This window comes from Lycorma delicatula, chromosome 6 (genome assembly GCF_047948215.1).
Source record: "Lycorma delicatula isolate Av1 chromosome 6, ASM4794821v1, whole genome shotgun sequence".
Classification (NCBI taxonomy): Eukaryota; Metazoa; Arthropoda; class Insecta; order Hemiptera; family Fulgoridae; genus Lycorma; species Lycorma delicatula.
This window is the reverse complement of record NC_134460.1, coordinates 112,627,182-112,647,544: the sequence shown is the minus strand read 5'-3', so window position 1 is coordinate 112,647,544 and position 20,363 is coordinate 112,627,182. Positions and strand designations below refer to the sequence as shown.

General features: G+C 30.7%; 1 protein-coding gene across 3 annotated transcripts in view; it reads left to right on the top strand.

Moving 5' to 3' along the window:
• Positions 1 to 20,363, top strand: part of Eip63E (cyclin dependent kinase Eip63E) — a 778,181-nt gene that overhangs the window by 253,800 nt on the left and 504,018 nt on the right. For all 3 annotated transcript variants that reach the window (XR_012756703.1, XM_075368329.1, XM_075368330.1), the window contains exon 2: positions 5,809 to 5,895. Coding sequence is in view for 2 of the 3 variants with exons in the window: in XM_075368329.1 (XP_075224444.1) it covers positions 5,809 to 5,895 (87 nt within the window). In the remaining variant the exon portion in view is untranslated. The remainder of the gene's footprint in view (positions 1 to 5,808; positions 5,896 to 20,363) is intronic.

The window sequence follows — 20,363 nt, the reverse complement described above, 5'->3', positions numbered from 1 at the left end:
TCTTTAACTAGTATTCATTGTTAACCTAATCATTGTATGAAAACTGTAGTTTTATTTAAAAAAAAAATTAAAATCCACTTGAAAATAGGCTAAGGGTTCTCAAAGGAACACCGTCACCCATCTCTGGAACGTATCGTGTGTGGAAATTGCGATTGAACAATAAATCGTTTAGCCAGCCCCTCATTGTAGGGATATGCTGAAGTATAAATGGAGTAATCTGTAAAAATTTATTTATGGTTGTATTCTAAGTACACTGGAAGGGAAAAACCACATATGTGTTAATAACGCAGGGAGTCTCGTAAATTATTAATAATATAATGTGTGTGCGTGTGCGTGCGGGCGAGAGAGCGCGCACGTACATAGTGCCATACATGTATATGGAACTTTTAGTGTTTACTTTTGTGTTTACCAAATTATTTTATTGAGAAATCCCAGCGCAATCAATCTTCACTTGTAACTTTTTTTTTTACCTTTAATAATCCTGTCGCTCTTCATAAAAGTTCTCTGTATCGGTATTTTGGTCCCATTACATAGCTGACGATTCTTGAATTGTTACGAAGCTATATTACAAAATAACAAAACTTGTGGTTGTTTAAGGGACCTGAATTTAAACTACCCTTGATATTTCACCCATTAGATTTATTGTACAACCACTTGACACAAAATGGGTATACCTACTTAAATATATGTGGATGCTTCTATACCGTCCTATTACCGGGCTTTTCAGATCCCGTTAGTATCACACGGAAAACTCAGCGGGTTCACACAAATGTAACTGTTGAACCGATAATCGGTAAGAAGGATAAATTATAAGGAAAAGGGATTTGTGGTGAGAAAGGACAGAACATTCATCAGCGATCGGGATTTTGACAATTCCGTACAGTTTAATAGGTTAGTAGCCCAACTAGCGTTAATTAAGGTTTATCGAGTATTTTATACTCGTATATTTTTTTAAATTTTATATTATTTACAAGGTTTGTAGATTTTAGTTTTATCATATCTGTGGGTCTTACACCAAATGTAGGGGAGTTGCCACAAGTATCAACGCAACAGAAATATCGTTTAACCTCCACGTTCATGTTAGCTTCCAGTTTTCTCCTGTAGGTTTGTTGATGTACGTGTTTCAAATCATATTACCTTAAAATGCCACGTTTAGAGCCCATCTGTTGTGTATGTAATGTAATCTCTTCGTCCAAATATTGGAAACGAAAATTGCGTGACTGCTCTAACATTCACGTAGCGTTTTTTTCCAGTTCATGAAACGTGCATATGGTAATAAATAATACAACTTATTGCTGAGTGCATAACATCGGCACCAGTAATATAATCATTTAATCTGTGTTTATACGAAGCAACCTTCATCCAAGGTCTCTTCTATTATGTTTCTTACTCTTTGTGTATTATGCAGTATATATCTCTCCTTATTTCTTTCATTCTCATTCCGTCTTAATGCATGAGTCATACTAAAAGCCACATTCCTCGGTTGTCTTTCCGCTTATTTCATTACTGACAGCGAGTTCGAATTAGTCTGTCTTTTTCTAATCTCTTAACCTTTCTTATTCCCTCTTACCTGTAGTCTATATATATATATATATATATATACTTTTTTTTTCTATATAATTTTCAAATATAGAATTACTTAACTTAATAATCTGTTATATTTTCTACTCATTTTTATTTGTACTGTTTATTTCATTTATTTGCCGGTTATTATTAACAGTTATATTTATTTATTTTTACTGATTGCTGTTGCTACGGATTTGCATAATTATTTGTTGTTCTGTGTTAACGTGCTCTGTTTTATAGTCTATTACAAAATGTTATGTAAAGGTTTCATATAGCGTATATGTTGTAATACTCTCGAGGTTGTGAAATTAAATAACTTGTTAATTTATCTATTAATTTTCTTCAAGAGGTAATATTTTTGTTTTTAATTAGTTTTGCAATTTTTATAGTAATAGTCCATTCATAAAATTTATGTTTAATCTTATTTCATACCTGTATGTGTCGTAACTTTTTGAGTTACCGCTCCTTAATATTTTTTGTCTATAGTCGGTTTTGGATAAAACATTACCCCAATATCAGGAGAGGTCGTTCAATATATAAAGAGACAGACAACCGTTGCTTTATTACGGATTATTGATTGATTCGTTCGAATAATATTTTTTGGATTCTCAGATATTCAGTGCAACATTTTTGTTTCGGGGCTTATAAGCAGCTGCGTTCCTTGTTCATGTAGGGAGTGTATCTTGAATTTGTTATATCCAGGGATTGCCAGGCCAGCATGTGTTATTAATTATAACCCAGTAACAGAATGGTGGTCGGGAACGAATCGAGGAACCGTTACCGTTAAAATATAACTGTTCCAGGCCAAACATCGAACTGTCTTCCTCTTCGCACCATTTGACGAGCGGTTAACCATCAATGCTTGTTTTATATACGTGTCGGAACACATGTAAATCACATACACGTTTTTTAGTACGATATATTTTCATCATGCTTGTGTTTTAAACTACCTTGACTAAGAAAAACAGTTGCTCTAATTACAAAATAACAGGGAAAACGATAAAATTCATTATTTATATAAAAAAAGCCGTAAGTAAGCAAAGTAGGAGAAATCTGATGTTTTATTATTAAACATTGAAATTAAAATGACATCAATTAATCCATTAATATGACGTTAATGGTTAATAAATAATATAATGTTACGTAATACTATCATGATATGATGCCTCCTCTGTCCATACACTCGGACAATAATGTTTAAAAAAGCAATCGTAACTCACGGCAGAAGTAGCAAAACTTACTTTACTAGTATCACTGAAACGTGACTGTACACAGCAGTACGTAAAATATATTCAGGTTCATATTTTGCGAATATGCACTTCTCCTTATCGACTAATACAGTTTATTTTTCTTCCGTTGTAATAATTATTACTTTTAATGCGGTTTATATATTCAAGTATTTCAGTACTTAAAACATTGTGACTTAAATTGAAATTTAATAATTGTTTCTTCTGTTCAACACAGTAATTAATGTTGTCACCTGTAGGATGACATATTCCTTGAATTTCGGTGGGCATGTCATGCTGATGTGTAACGATATATCAAGAAAAATGGCTGTCATTTTTGACAGCCATGACTCATACCAGATCACAATTACGGTTATGGTATTTAACACAGTAGTTTTTATTCTATTCGTTGTATATTAAGTCGTTTATTGTTCTGCCAGTATTATTAGATTAGTTGTGCATAATATCGAATTAAATTTTCGTCTATAGGAAATGCCATTTTTAACGGTGTTGTAAGTATTTATTACAAATTTATTGGTATGTGTAGAATGTCGGTAAATCGAAGTAGTGATGTCAACAATGCATAAAAAAAAAATAGTAGAATTTATCTCATATGTTTCACAAGTTTTTTTTATTACTAAAGAAAATTTATACGTTATTGGAAAAAATGTTATTAAATTTTACATTTTTTATCTGATTTTTTTTTGTTTATTAGAAGATTTGAATTAAAAAAAAAGAAGAAACACAAAATCAATTATTAATAATGCCAATCTGTGTTTGCCTTAATGTTTTTCTATCTGGCATGTGATATATTGGGGTTAACGTCTATTTCAATTTCAATACACCGTTTTCACATTAATGAACTTTGTCAGCTTTGTAGTTTGTTACCCCCTAGTAAAATACTGTTAAAGTCTTTTTTTCCAGATAAGTATATCGAAGTAAGTGTCACAACTTATCACTCAGTTTCTTGACTGTGAAAGGTGTATCCGAAATATTTTACCTAAAATGCCTTTATAGTCTTGAGTTTTCCATTCGTTCCACCACCGCCATCACATCACTTCCACACCACCTTTCTACAAGTTCTTCAACTCCTGTAAAGTTAAAACTACCTTTGATCACAGTCACTCCTGAATCAATTTCGAAATTGGTTGACTAAAAAGTTATATTTTCTTGCGTTCTTTATTGAAATATACTTAGATCATAAAATTGTTTTTTATCGTTGAAGTAAATCATGATTTAGGTGATGTGTCAAGTTTTTTTTATCGATACATTTTTTAAAATCTTTGTGACACCTTAAAAGGATTTTTTTTTAATTCTACGTATTGTCATGTTGTGTATGGATTATTTAAATTTATTGTCTAACTGTAAGAAAATCGTAAAAGGAAAATTCAAAGTACGGTAAACGGTTATAATAAATATATCTTAAATTAAATAAATAGCATAAAAAAATATAAATATCCAAATATTGGTGCGAATTGTGATTGATAATATGTTTTGATTGATCAATAAATTTAGAGGCATTGCTCCAAAAAAGCTTAAAAAAAACGAACAAAAATTCAGATAAGATATTATTCTTAATAAAAAAACTAACTTTGGGTTGTTTCTGTGCTTACACACACAATTTAATTTAAAGTATTTTTCATTTTATTTAAATATATTTTTTTCGTTTATTTAATTCATGATTCTAACTAAAGTGCGCGCGCATACCGTATATAATTCGCGCTGGGGGGGGGGGAAGCGGTACTAGCGGCGACGAGCGGCACTAACTAATGTAATTTCACAACTCACATAGGACAGATTTCGCTTGTACAGTCGGGAGACTGGTGTAGCCGTGAGACTTAACGCATCAGGTACCGAGTTACCCGAGCGATCTAGTTCGAGATCTAGCCAGACGGGGTTACTTTTTTACAATTGAAATGTTATTCATTTACTTAATTCTACTACTCACCTGTGACTTCACACAACAGCATTCGACAGTCATCGTAGCAGACGACCACAACAGAATTTTGTGGGGTTGGGGTGCGATTTTGAAAAAAGTTTTTTTTGCATATATTGAAATATTTTTTCAATTGTAAACAAATGTACCTCAGAAAAATATGACCTTAATTAGGCGAAATCTCGTGATAATGAAGGTGATCTTGCTGTACAGCCTCAGCACGTTGACCTTTTAAGTTGAAAATTTAATGGCATCAATGCCCCGTATATAAAAATAATCTGGCCAAGTTTGATCAAAATCGGTTCAGTAGTTTCGGATATATAATGTGATTTAGAGGTCAATACCGAACTCCCGTACTTACAAACATTAACATCAGGAAAATTTCATCCGTTTTTTTTTTGAAGTTCCTTAGGTGTCAGAATGTCAATATCCGGTGAAAACCGCATATGCCCAAATTTGACCGATTACAATATTTTTCCTTTCTACAGCTATAGTTTGCTATAGCGCTATCTAGACTAAAATGAAATCATAAATTATTAATTAAAAGTAATCGCTCACTTGGCAGTTAAGTAATACGAAAATTAATCCTTGCAAAAAGTTTTTTTTATCTACTTTTCGAAGAAAAGTACGTATAAAATGTTGTGTATACATATAAAAGCATGTATAACATCTGTATGGCCCCAAAATCTCACCTGTATTAGTATATCTGAAGTTGTGGAAGTGAAAATATTTTGGAGATTAGTTGAGTAGTTCTTTAGTTACGCCCAATTTAAGGTCGAAAAAGTTGAACTGGACAAATTAAAAGCGTTGTTCGTTATGCTGAAAGTTAGAATGTTTACGTTTAATTATTTGCGGTATCTACGACTGGGTATGTGTTATTTCAGCGGGAAAAAAGGAAACAAAATAAAATAATGAAAAGTCGATCCTCTTGCGCAGATCTACACAAAAAGTTTTTTGTTTTGTTGCTGGGTATAAAAAGTTGATGACCGATTAGTATAATTTTTGAGGGATATTTTATAATTTAATATTTCTGTAAAAAATAATAATATATGCTTATTATTTGTATTATCTCATTTTCAGGAGTTACGATGAGAGAAAAGAAAAGTGGAGCTTTAACCAGAGTTCAGAAAATAAAGAAGAGACTGAGTCACAGTTTTGGACGATTATGTAAGTTAAAAAATTAATTAATTTTAATTCTTGTTGGTGAATTTTATTAAAGGCAATGTTCAAACGTAAGCAGGTGTATATTTGAGAATATTACCGGATAGTTAACTATCTTCATTTGTATCCCATACGTTGAGATATGAAGGCGTGGTCAGATTAGACTGCGTAATATTTATAAATTTTAACCTATCGTTGACTAGTAACGCTGCGATTGGTCGTTTTACGTAGTTCCATTTAGACGATTTATGTATTTTTTTTTTAATAGAGACCATAAAAAGGCCCTACCTGCATATTTTTTTAAAATGTTCCAAAATGTAAGTTATTTGTGGAATTATAAGCTGCAACACCGCCCAACAATTGGTTACATAATGTGATGTTTATTTGGCATAAAGCAATCGATGATTGTTTAACGAAAAAAAAATTTCATTTGCTGATTATTTATTTTTTTCAGTAAAAATAAAACTCAAAAACCTTTGTTTTTTAAATAATGTTTATTATTTTTTCTCTTGATAGCATGCTCTTCTTGTGTGACTAGGCGAAGAAGAACGAGGTGGCATACACACTTAACGATTTTTTAAAGGCGCTCCTTTTTTTGTTACTAAAAATTGCTTAAATATTGCTATGAATAGTGATAATTATAACAAAAATAGATGAAATAGCAATTGTGAAGTTTTGTTGATATAAACTGTGTTGGCGTACTTGATAGGATGGGATTATAATATATATATATTTATATTTTGTTAACTGAATAAATAGAACGTTGATTTCAGAAGCGGGATGTGATAGTGATAATATGCTAGCTTTAACGGCGAAATATTTATAGAATTCTGCAATGAATTTTCTGAATGTACGCGTTGTATGCAGCAGCAGCACTTCTGTTCCTAAAGGAAGTCAATGAAGATATTGGAAGTTGAAGGGAGAAGCGCGGAAATGCTTGATAACATAACTGCGCTCAAGGATTTTTATGTTTTATTAAAATTCATATAAGCTCTTGAGTTATTGGCGTGTAATGTAAATACTGAAATAAGTTTTTTCATATTTCTTACTTTATGAACAGTATTGCCCGTTTATATCATCTCTCTTTCTTTTAATATTATAATTATATAATTACGGATCTTTGTTGAAAATAAATAATTTATTTAAATAAATTTAAATTAAAAAAAAATTGAATTTAGTATATTATTTATTTTAAATTAAATTTATTTAAGTAAGTAAGTAAGTAAATAAGATTAAAAGTTGTAACATAAAAAAAAAATTAAAGAAATAAAGAGCCAAAACTACGAAGTAAAATATTTTTCTTCAATTTTAGAATTCGACTTTGAAATTAGCTCAAAAATATCAATAACGTGTTGATAGTTAGTTTTCATTTTGGCATGGACTTTACAAGTCGGATAAAGATTGCGAAATTGTTGCTTTTACTTTTTGGACTCATATTTCCAATTTTTTTTTATAGTTACGATTCTATATTTTTTTATGCACAGTATACGAGTATGTGTGCAATTTTTGTGGCTGATAATGGTTTAATTGTTTTATTTTTATTTTTTATATACTTAAGAAGACAGTATTTTTACGTTGCTTGTGTTTCTTTTCTTTCTAAAGAACTAAAGAAACAATTTCTCGTTTATTAGAAATCTTGTTTCCTTTGTCAAAATAAAACTCTCTTTTAAGTAAACTGAAGTAAAATAAATCTTTCAAAAAAGATTTAATGTTCTATTTCCTCTTAATTTAATGTCAAAGTTAAATATATTGCTTTATATTTTTTTATATTTCAAAAATTAATTTCTGTTCGATGATAACAAACTCGATTCTTGTTTTTTTTTTTTTTTTTTTTTTAATATATATTTCATATAGAGTTATTTATTTCCTTATATTTTTCTTCTTTTAAAATTAATCTAATTTTTTTCTTTTTTACCGTGATTCTTTCGTTTTTTGATTTTGTATGATTTGTTAAATGATCCGTAAAATTACGCTTTATTTTACTACCATCTACTACCATACATTACATTCTACTACAATCGTTATAATCTTAATATTATAAGCTTAGAAAATCGTATTGTTCCTTGGATTTGATGTTGTAATACTATTTATTTATTATTGATAAAAAATAAAACAGTAATATATAAAGTAAATAATGTATTTACACAGCGAATTAAAAGTATGGAAACACCTCAACAACTTTAAAATCCAGGTAGAACAATGTAAATTTCAAGATAAGGTATGGGTCAACCACTTTACCTTTCGACGAGGAATAGAATTTCAACAACCCCTTCTTTGGAGGTGGCCCAGGAGTTGCAACTTAAATATTCTAAATGGTAACACCTTTTGTGTGATAAATCATGTTAAAGGTCTATTTAAGACAAGAAAAATGGTATAAATAAAAGGTTAGTACTTTGTTTATGACAAAAAATATAAATTATTTTCATTTCTATTGTTTTACATGAATATTCGTAAAGATCAACTGCACTTATACCCGACCCGCAATAATACAAATAAATTGCTTTATAATATTGAAAAAAAAATCGCGATTACTGTCTGTTATAAAGTATAATTTGATTTTTTTTTTTACAATTTCATAAAAATCATATGAACTGAAGATAAACTAAAGAATTTTTTTTTAGTACTTAATAACTCATTAACAAAGAACTTACTGCTTAATAACAATCAGATTAACGGTATGTCTCACGCTAGCTATCCATTTTTCCATTATCTTAACCCAATTTGAAGGATCCGATTAAGAAAATGTGTAAGTGGTAAAGATAAACGTGGTTATTTCGACATGGTTGAAAGGAAACTTGCTGCAGTTACCGTACTGTACTGTTAATACTCTGGTGTTTCAGAAAGGACTTTATAAAAATCTATTAAATAACTTAACAGTTCGGTTGAGACCTCATTTCATAGAAGAACATATCAAGTTTGTCACCTTACATTCTCTTTGTTTCGATATGGCTCCCATTTGTAATGCGACATACATTCCACTTGAGGTCGATTTCATTCCAGAAATCGACCTTGCAGCTGCGCCGTTAATTCGAAGTCTTAACAAGATCAGCAGGCAAAGGCGGTACATAAACTCGATCTTTAATGAAACCCCGCGAGAAAAAAATCTAGTGGGGTCAAATCTGGAGAGCGAGGTGGCCGTAGAATTAGACAGATCCATCGACCTAGGAATCGAGTATCAAGAAAATGAGTAGCGAGGTCATCACCTCACTAATGCCTAGAAGCCCCCGTCTTGCTGATAATAATGACGTCAATCTTGGTCACCATCGTCTAACTGCGAAATTACAAAATTTTGAAAGTCGCGATAAACGATACCTTTTACGGTTTCCTTCTGGAAGAAGAACTTTGTTTGCTTAGGGCACAAAAAACATTAACATTTGGGCTATCATAAAAGTGCTGCAAAGTCTCATGAAGGTTTTCGCTATCTCAATATTCGGAGGTTATGGGTGTTCACCTTGCCACTGATGTGAATCGTTGACTAATCACTAAAAATTACATTGTCTGTATCGTTGTCTGCTATTCTATCCACCATTACCACAATACTACAGCCAAGCAACTTTTTCGTCATCTGTAATGTCTTGAACCACGGTTAATTTGTACGGCTTCAAGAGCAACCATTTCTTGGAATGCCAGTCTCACATAACGCACGTCGAGTTGATTTCTTGGGACTACGTCCAAAGCTTTCTCTGAGTTGTTGCACAGCAGCCTGGACGTTCTGGTGATTTTGTGTGTTTCACTGAACTACCTGTCTCCGTGAAGGTTTTGTGCCAAGAGTAAATTGTAGGCCTACTTGGAGGCTCCCTACTGTACTCCCTACGAAAATTACATTGAACTGCAGTTGCTGACTGCAAATCGTGAATTCAAAACACAGAGAGAGAGCACGTTCCGCACCAATAAATGTATCCATTTTTAACAACACTGGTAACAGCGCTGGTGGCCGAATTCGGCATTGATGCACTACGCCAGTCAAAACTTGATGTGTTTTACTATAAAATGATCTCAACCGAATCTGTGTGTTATCTAAATAAATATTTATATGCTTTTAGAGTTGTGAAGTTCTTTTTTAATCATTCTGTATACTAATTGTTGGGTAAATTGGTAACGATTACAACGTCGATCAATTTACCCAAATTATGATATTAATTTGGTCGACCATTACTTTCATGTTCTCAAAGAAAATAATAAATTTCGGCTTTTTCTTTTCACAAACTTCTGGAATTCACGCTGTACTTTTTTTTAAATTCATATTTAAAATTATGTTAGTAGTGTAACTTAATTTTATTAGGCTTAAATCTATTTCTTTTCGTTTTTGAATTCGGGGGATAAGTTTGTATTTTGTTCTTTAAAATAATTTTTTTGATTTTAGAGGAATTTTTGTATGATGCTGATGATTTTTTATTTCTTTTATGCGTCTCTGTATTAAATAAATCATAGTTTCATTGATTGTTTTTTAAACGATAAAATTAGTGATGCAAAGCAATTTCAATTTTACTTGGCCTATTTTTAATAAATACATATTACCTCTGATTAGATTATTTCAAGTAATTCCATAAAATTATTATGGGCAGTAGGAGGTCCGTGATGCCAAACAATAAAAAAGTACTGAGTTCCAGCCAATCTGTTGTCTTGAAAGAATATTAAGTTTTTAATTTACAGAGTAGTTTTTCTTAAGAAAGTCTATATAATTTTAACCTCGCAAACAGAATATATAAATAAAAACAAAGTAAAATAATATGACAAAAAAAATGTTCTCGCTGATTCGACATATTTTAAAGGATTATTTTGTAATTTTAAAATCGGTGTGTAATATTTTCTTATTGTTAAATTTGTATTTGGTCAAAGGACTACTGATCTACTGATCTATTTGATAACCTACTGATCTTTTTGAAGGTTACAATATTTAACTAGAAGAGATGAAAATTATAAACACAATATGAAATGGTGCACACGATGATGTATAACACCTCCGAAAATACGATCAATGTCGGTTTCCTTATTGAAAATTGCAAATCTGTTAATTAAACAAATTTAATACATTATTTTGTTTACATTAATTTTAATGATAATTTAAAAATAAATTAACTATATTAAGAAAAATAAATCTATTTGTCGTTTTGGAAAACTTAGGATAATTTATTTAATATGCCCATTTAAATTCATGAAGGAACAGTTTTATTTTATTTGTTAAATTCTTTGTATTCTGTGGCATTAAATTACAGTATATTGTGTAAAATAAAAATAAAAAAAATCCATGAAATAAAAGGAAACAGTTGATCAGTATTACAATGAGTCAAAGGTGCACGTGTTCTCATAATGATGTAGGATGAACAGCTCGGTCGGTTCACATTACAATGGACTTCGTTAGGAAACGAAAGAACTTTCCATAATAGGGATTCAAGTCTCCTACATATCACCTGAAGACTTTTCTTTAACACCCGATACAAAACAACTATCTGACAAACACCACACCCTTGTTATACTTTCCTTCATCGCTTTCTTTTTAACTTGAAAAATTTTATGTTTCGATTTCATAAAATTAGTTTCATCTTTTGTTTTGTAACGAATCTGAAATCATTTCAGTTTTGTATCTCTGTGTTGTGTATTTGATTTGGTGTTAAATGAACGGTATAAAATCAATAAAGGATAACGTTTAATCAATCAGGGTAGTAAGGGAATTAAACCCAATATTTATAATGTTAAATAACACAGTTCACTTCATTTTACATAAAAAATATTTTCACATCATGCAATAATAAATTGTTTTAGTTCACTAAAAATAACATTTATTATTACATTTTCCTTACGTATTTAATCAGAATATTTAAATTGTTGAAACATTGCGTAATTTGTACGAATGTAATCGTTGAAAGTAAAAAAAAGTCTTTTAAAGTAATTTATTTCTCACCGATGAAATCCAGGATGAGTCATATTGAATCGTGATAATGAAAAATGTACTCAGGTGATAGATCGAATAGAAAGAAAGTCTTCAAGTATTTACACTTAAAAAAAAAAATTTATACAAGATCGCTTATTTGTTGGCAAATTTATTTCGTATGCAGACCCTTGAAGCAAGACGTCACGTTTGTGATTTACCTTCGAAAAATATTCGTAAAGATATAGACGATACTGTTCTTGGAAATCTAATAAATTAACTTTCCTAACTATTTTTAGTGACCAAAAAATATTTAGTAATTTCTTGCACTTAATCCAGGTTGAAAGCAAACTTTAATTATCATTAATTTGATTTTTTTTTCTTCTATCAATCCTTTCAAAGTTATCGTTCATATGCGCGTTTGTATAACCGGTTTCACTATTTCTTTCTTCCTGTTGAGCAATAAAATTTTTATATCCCCTCTCGATATGAAGCATTGTATATAATGCATCTTTTCGCTGTGGAAAAGGGCTACAATAATTTATTCTTTTACACAGTCTTAATTAGCTCTACCTTGCACCTTAGGTAAGGAAGGGTCAATCAAATTTGCTTTTCCTAGGAATAATTATGTTAATCGCAGAACCAAACCGTGCGGTGAATAGAATCAGTGTGTGGATTTTAGATTTTAGAATCCAAAATGCCACTGCATTTTAGATGCCACTGCTTATAGTCTGCGCGGTATCTTTAGAATTTGTTTCGAAATGTTTCGCAGTAGTCATACATAGTACAGATTGTCCATAAAGTCTTTCCATGATTACAAAAAAACTCTTACAACTGTGCGGTTTGTGACAAAAGAAATAAAAAATTATAAAGTTATTTTATCATGTCAATAAACTTCAACATGTGCGCCTTTTGTCGTTCGTAGAATGCACAACCGATAAATTACTTTCACGACATGTTGGTCAACATTTCTTCCGTAACACTAGCAACAGCTTCAGTTAATCTTCACATAACCCCATAGGAAATAGTAGTCTAAGGGAGTTATGTCCGGTGATCATGGTGGCCAGGGAGTTGGACCGTCGCGCCCAATTCATCTGTCTTTAATTGTTTCATTCAGAAAATCTCGAAATAGTAATCCCCAATGTGGTGGTGCGCCATCCTGCTGGAATATCACCCTAGGTTGGAAGTCATTTAGTCATTTAGTATAGTGAAGTGTTGCAGCTTATCCAGCGAAATGTTAGCTGTTATTGATTGCTCAATGAAAAAGAAGGGACCGATGATTTTGTCGTGCATCAAACCGCACCACACATTCACTTCAGGGGAATCTCTCATTTTTTTCCTGGTAAAGTTCGGATTTTCTGAGCCTCATATTTTCACATTATGCTGTTTACTTTCCGTGAGATGTGGAAAGCAGCCTCGTTTGAAAACACACACGCTGCAGGTACCCATAATCGTTATCAATCCGTTGCATAATCTCGGTCGCAAAGGCATCGCGATGAAGGCCGTCAACTCGGTGTAGATGTTGCAATATCTGAACGATATACGCGTGCAGCTTTAGTTTCTTGTGTAAAATTTTATGTACTGCTGACCGGTGAATCCCTAGTTGATGAGATTCACGACGGGTAGATTTGGAAGGGCTATGTAGAAATGCTTGCTGCACAACCTCAACCTTCTCTTCACTAACGAATGGCCGCCCTGTTCACGAAAGGTAGACTACATTCCACGCATCGGTACTCTTGCTATCAGGTGCTGGTCGTCCGTATTCCCTTCTAAAATTTTGCTGCACAGCAATCTGTGATTTCGATTCGTAATTCCACAATACACATTGCGCTTTCTCCTGGATTGACGCCATATTATAAACAAAAAACGATCACAGTGCCTTCTACTCGGCATCTGTGTGCAACAAACCAATACAAAAAAAAACAAAAAAAGTTTTTTTTCTTTCTTTTGCCACAAACCTCACAGCTGTATCTGTTATAGTTTTTTGTAATACATTTTTGTATCATGGAAAGACTTTATGCACACTCTGTACAGTGTCCGTTTCTACAATATTTATAAATTTGAACAGTAACTCATATCAAATACATAAAGCACCAACAAATAATATTTATAAAGAAATAATCGATTATAAAAAACTAAATTAAAGAAGAAAAATCCCTCTTATGACGAATTCTGTTAAAACAATTTACATGGAGTACATTTTTAACACGTATTGCATTGTGGGATCATTTTTAATACGTACACATTTTTCGATAAATTTGTCATATTTGAATATTCACTCTATATTATACTGTTTTTAGCGTCATAAGATTTAATATTTAGCTGCCAAAAAAAAAAGTGTATATATATATATATATATATATATATATATATATTAATCATACTTTAATAATTCGTTTTTATCAATAATTATGTATCATATATGTTACAGAATTTAATTTATTTTATTAAATGTCATGAAAATCGATAAGATTACTTATTTATGTCTTATCTGTTGAATATAGTAATGATATTGAGAACATTGCTTATTATCATTATTATTTGGCAATACGGAAGGACTTTTACGAGTATATTCATTTTATTTTATAATTGACGAAATTGGGTTTATGACTTAACACTTACACGTAAGGTTATTGTTATAGCCCTCTTACTTTATCTACTACTTAAGTGTTATCTACTACCGTAGTCGTTTGTAACAATATAACATTGAAGTATTATTTCTATCATTATAAGGAATAATAAGATTTATTTTGTAAATAAAACTTTCTATAGTTATACAAAACATACGTGCAACAAATAGAAGATTAATAAATATAATTAAATAAAAAATACTGGTAAAATAAATTTAAAAAAATATATTTTTCCTTACTCAGATTTTTTTAAAAGTTTAATATTTTATAAAAATAGTAAAAGCGATATGTTTTTCCCATATGTTTACTACTCTAGAACTGTGCGATTTAAAAATATCAGATTTCGACTAGTCATTTTGAAATAAGGGGAATTAATATTGAATATTTTATTTAAGAAAGTAATTAAAAAATAATTTCACAAGTAATTTTTTTTTATGAACACCAGTTCGTAATTCTTGTCATAAATTGCCTTTGCCCAGTTGCTCTGAAGGTTTCTTTAGTAACCCTGAGGAAGTAAGCATTTTCTTTTCCAACCGGGTATGCGTACATAACTTTTTTGTCCGCGGTAGAACTTTAGTTGGCTATTAACCTCAGGTATCTAGTTATCCGATTAGCGTGACAGTACTTCTATTTTTTTAATGGTGGATGTCAGAATATAGATCTGAGTGAGGTTCATACAAATTTATTTCTAATCATGTTCATGATTATTTTACTAGTGTAGACACAGTAGTCTAATTTCAGATTTTCATTATAAGGGTTACCTGTTTTCCCGATAACAGTAGTGTAAATCTGTCACGCAATTTAAGCGAAACAAGTACTATTCCAGTAATGTATTGACAACATGTCATTCTGTTAACCTTGTTAAATGTGATTGACAACATGTCATTCTGTTAACCCTGTTAAATGTGATTTTATATATTTTTAATATTAATATGTATATATATAAGGAGCTTTCCTCACTGATAAATATTAATGATTGATCATATAAAATATAACTTTATTACTTTGGTAATAATGGTAAACGGTAATAAAAATGACCATTTAAGATGAATTTATTGTCCTAATGTATTAATCGTTAAAAAGTAATCATATTATTGCTGAAATTAAATTTTAATTTATTATGCGGAGAGATTAGTCAATTTCATTAATTGCATCTTTTTATGGCCTATTTAATTTTTACGATGTAACGTTTATTTAATGTACAAACGTATAAACCCCTAGTTTTCTGCGATTGAAATTTTTTAATCGATCTCTCTCCGTCCGTCATCTCTCTCCTACAAGTCGCAATTATACGTTGGCGTGGTAGATAGTTACGCCTATCAATCTTACCCCTGTTATTTTTATCAGTTCAACAAATTTAGTCGTCCATCTTTTCTTTAATTAATCAAAACATCTGGTCGAACTAAGGTTTACTGATGTGAAGTAAAGAATTCTGCTAATCTGACCAGTTAATTTTTTTGGAAAATAAAGTTTTAGGTTTTCTTTATCCTTAGAAAAACGTTAGGCGACGAAATAATTAGAGAGATATTTTCATTTTAAAGTATTGGTTCGACTCTTTTAAATTTTAAGTAGATAGATTATTAGAAAGTCTGTTTATTTATGGCACTGTATATCTCAGGTTAAAAACGAAATTAAGAAAATGCTCTGAAAACGGTTAAAAAAAATTGGTTTTATTCTATAATTAGATGTCATATTCCATTGTTAAACAATCAGTATATAACGAAATATATATATATAAATAGAGAAAAATATAATAAATATTAATTGACAGATAAGCGCTACTTACAAAATCCTATTAAAGCGATATTTCTATCAAGTGCTTATAGAATAAGAAGCCCAAAAAGAATTCAAGGCCTCAAAACTTGGAGCAAAGACAGTCTGAGTTTCGAAGTTTCTTAAACCCCGTAACTCAGATTTTTTAGCTTAAATATGTTTTTATTTTATACAGATGTTTATGAGCTAAATTTACCCTTTCGACTGTTATTGCCGTTCTTCTTCCTGTTTAGCCTCCGGGAATTACCGTTCAGGTATTATTGCTATTGTCCAAAATGATAAACGTATTTTTTAATGTTCTCTAAAGTCATTATTAAAAATACTCTTTTTGTAGCCTATGTTTATTTATCAGTTAATATTATTATTCCTTCATTACTTTTTCATTTATTTACTTAGTTAAACTTTTAAAAAAATATATTTATTATTTTTTTTTTACCTCTGTTATTTATTGAGGTTTGTTAAATAATCGAAATGACTCTCTAGCTTTTACGTAACATTTAAAAAAAAAATATATTCTGCCTGTATATCTCTGCCCAATTGCGCTGAAGGTTTCTTTAGTAACCTTGAGGAAGAATATATTTTTTTCCCAGCCGGTGCATGCGCACATAACATTTTTGTTCGCGACGGAACTTAAGTGAACTATAAAAAGCCATTTAAAAATTTTTTTTCAATAACGTTAGCAGAGCTCGTTTTTGTTATATTACATTTATTATTGAGCACAGGATTTGTATCTAATCATATTATTTATTTTCATTAAACTATTTTATGCACCTTTCTCCTGTCATAGTCATTTATTTGAGACGTATTAAGATATATTTTTGACAACAGTATTGATATATAAATATAATGATTTCGCTCCGTGGATTACAAGTAAAGTTTTACGTAGGAGAACTCGTATCTTGTATATAACCTTTTAGGAGATAAATAATCTGGCCGTCTGATGACTGGTCTTGTTTGTGATGCGTGTGTATGTTTATATGTATTTTAACTTAGGCAGTTAACAGCTAGCCGTTCGTGACCTTGCTTGAAACGTGAAGGCGTCAACACGAGAGGTGCGGCTTTTTATTGGTGACTCATTCCTTCCTATAACTTTTTCTCGGTATGACATTTATGTATGTACGTCTGTATAATATTGTAGGGGATAACGATTGGTGTTTAGCGGAAGGTGGATTCGTATTAGCATGCTTTTGTCTTGTACGTATAATTTAATTAGTCATCCTTTTTGTTTCATTACGTTGTATGAACAAAGTCTATTGACATTATGTAACTTTTTAATTTTTATCGTATCGTGTTTTATTTTCTTTTTTATTCAATACTTACATCCCGGAAATTACATTTATATATATATATATTTTTTTTATTGACGAGTACATGGAGTTTAAAACTTGAAGACTAACGTCTGTTATACCCAAATGCCTGATGAAATATGTAGTTTCTTATAAAACTACTGTTATTGTATACCTCTACGGGTAGCACAAGTGAGTCAGTCAAACGTGTTCTATTGAATAGCATTCATTTGAAACACGTAGGTCGATTTAGTTGTACATTTAATCATCACAGTTATTATTCGAAAATTATGTACTAATTTCAGCATTACGCAACTTTCTATTTCGTAACAGATAGATCTAATTTTACATCAACAGCTATATATTCTCATCGCTAATAACATATCAGTTAAATAATAGTTATTTATTCTTTCCTGAACATAATGAAACAACACGTGAAAAGGCAGAGCGAAAATTTGTTATGAAAGTATTCTTAGGAGCAATCAAACGTCGTCGTTTCTTCTTACACGGTGAATAAGAAAGACTATATAAAATATTTCATTTTATTCCGTATTATTGAATGAACTTCATACAAACCGTCTATCAGTAAAGATATGATGTCACGTGCTCAAATAGATTATGCATGAATAGGTTTTTTTCATCTAGTTTCTTCTATCTAAGGGTTCCGTGTAGTTTATTGTTATCTCATCCAAATGAGTAGTATGTAATTATGTTACAATTTGACAGAAATTATATATTTAAGAAAACATTTAGTTGGTATAGAAATAAATAAAATCTGATGCACGTTTAGTTCTGTGATTGAACCAAATTGTTTTTTTTTTATATATGTACTATTAATCCCATTTGTCTAGATAGACGTATTTCTGATCTCCTTATTTTGGAATCAACTTTGTTGTTTTATCGTCGTAATTGAGGAGAAAAAAAATGCATTTATGTATGGATAAAGCACAGTCATCCAGCTGTAAAACATAATACATTACTATTATTTATTTCATAGAAATTCATCGATAGAAAAGATGAATTTTTCAATGATTTTGGGATTTTACTCGTAAATTCTGGACATATTTAAATTATATTGTATTAACTATTATAGCTTCTTCTTCTTTTAGTGTTTTATCCACTTGCGAACGTTGGCGATCGTAATTTTATTCACCGCTGTCCTGAAAAGACATGTACTCGATTTTCCAAAACATTGTCTCAAACTTTTTAACCGTGATGTCCTCTGCCTGTCTGGACCACGATGTCTTGGCATCATCTATTCCTTGATAACTAGATGTAACGTGGAGTATTTATCTGGATATCTCGTAATACGGCAAAAACAGGATTAATATCCGGATTTTGACTGTTCGCACTATCTCTGTTTACTTTTTCATCCGGCTTAGAATCGTTTCATTTGTTACTCTATCCGTCCAACGCACGTGTGGAAGACGCTTATAAGATCACATCTTGAAGACTTAAAGCTTTTTAAAAGATGCTTCAGTGAGTGTCCAGATTCCACCCCGTAAACCAGGACCGAGGTCACGTAGCATCTGAGCATTATTGTATGCTAGGCCCGGTGAAAGGTCTGGTGACACGAGAAAGTTCTTAAGTCGGAAGAAAGCTGATCTGACCTTCTCAATAACTAACGTGTTGTAGTAAGGTGGGCGTATCGTTTTTGGTTTATAATTTATTTTTTAGAATTTGTTTAAATAAAAAATTTAATTAAATTAAAAAAAATTAATCCGATGCTAACCTATATTTTTTAAGGATTATTTCAGGTTTAAATAATAAATATCGGTTCAGTGGTTGCATAGTATAATGTTATAAAAGAACGAATTATCAGGATTATGTTTTTTTATACTATTTTACTGTAAGTAAATATATTTATCTGTTGGTTCCATTGTTATGAGGCACTGTTTACGTAACAATGGTTGTCTGGATACACCAAACTTTGAGATATAATTCACCTCCAAAGGGACTACTAATGTTTTTTCAACAGATGCGGTAAATCCTCTCTCAGACTAGAATAATATCAGAAAGTTCTTTTTTTTAGTATTGTGTGATGAAAAAATTAATTTTTCCAAAAATGTTATTTTTTGGGTTAGTAAAACGTTTTTTCCAATATTGTTTTCACAAATAGTATTTTTGTCTTGATTAACGCAAAACAAAATATAACAAAAGTTTAATACTAAATTAATATAATTAACTCCTATAATCAACACTTTCCAAAATGCTATAACCCGTATTGGTTAAAAAAACTATATGTTACTTTTTTAGTAATTTTTTTAAAATAGTTTTAAAAAAATTATTTATCCTTTCAAATCGGATCTTTGTAGTGATATTGAATACGTTTACTTGAACGGCAATAATGAATAGTGCCGGTGAATCAATTGATAGGTTATGTAACCGTTAATATCTACTAATCTGTTCCATGAATTATTTAAGAAAATTATACATTGGATTAGTCCGAATTACATACCTGCAACGAACGATACTGTAGAAGATTTATTCTCATTCTGTCGCTGACGTGGAATAATTATCACCTTTCTGACGTAGATCTGGTATAGTATTTTATTCTCACCACTTTTCTGGTTGGTTTTCATTTGTCGACATATAAAACTTATAGTAACCGAATAGTTATATTCTATTATTCTGTCTTTAAAAAAACGTAACTGGTCTGTAAATTACGTAACTGGTTACGTAATTTTACTTGGCGGTAGGTTTTTCCTAAAGAATATTTTATTTTTTTATTGTAGCGTCTTCTTATAATTTCATTTTAGATATAAAAAAACAATTTAACCTTTTTATCTTGAAACAGTCCGACATTGTTTTATATAAATAAATGAATGATTCTATTTGGATCGGTTCCTTTTCGCACACTCGAATACGTATATATCGTTATACATAATTAATATTCCGTACTAAAAGAAGTTTGTC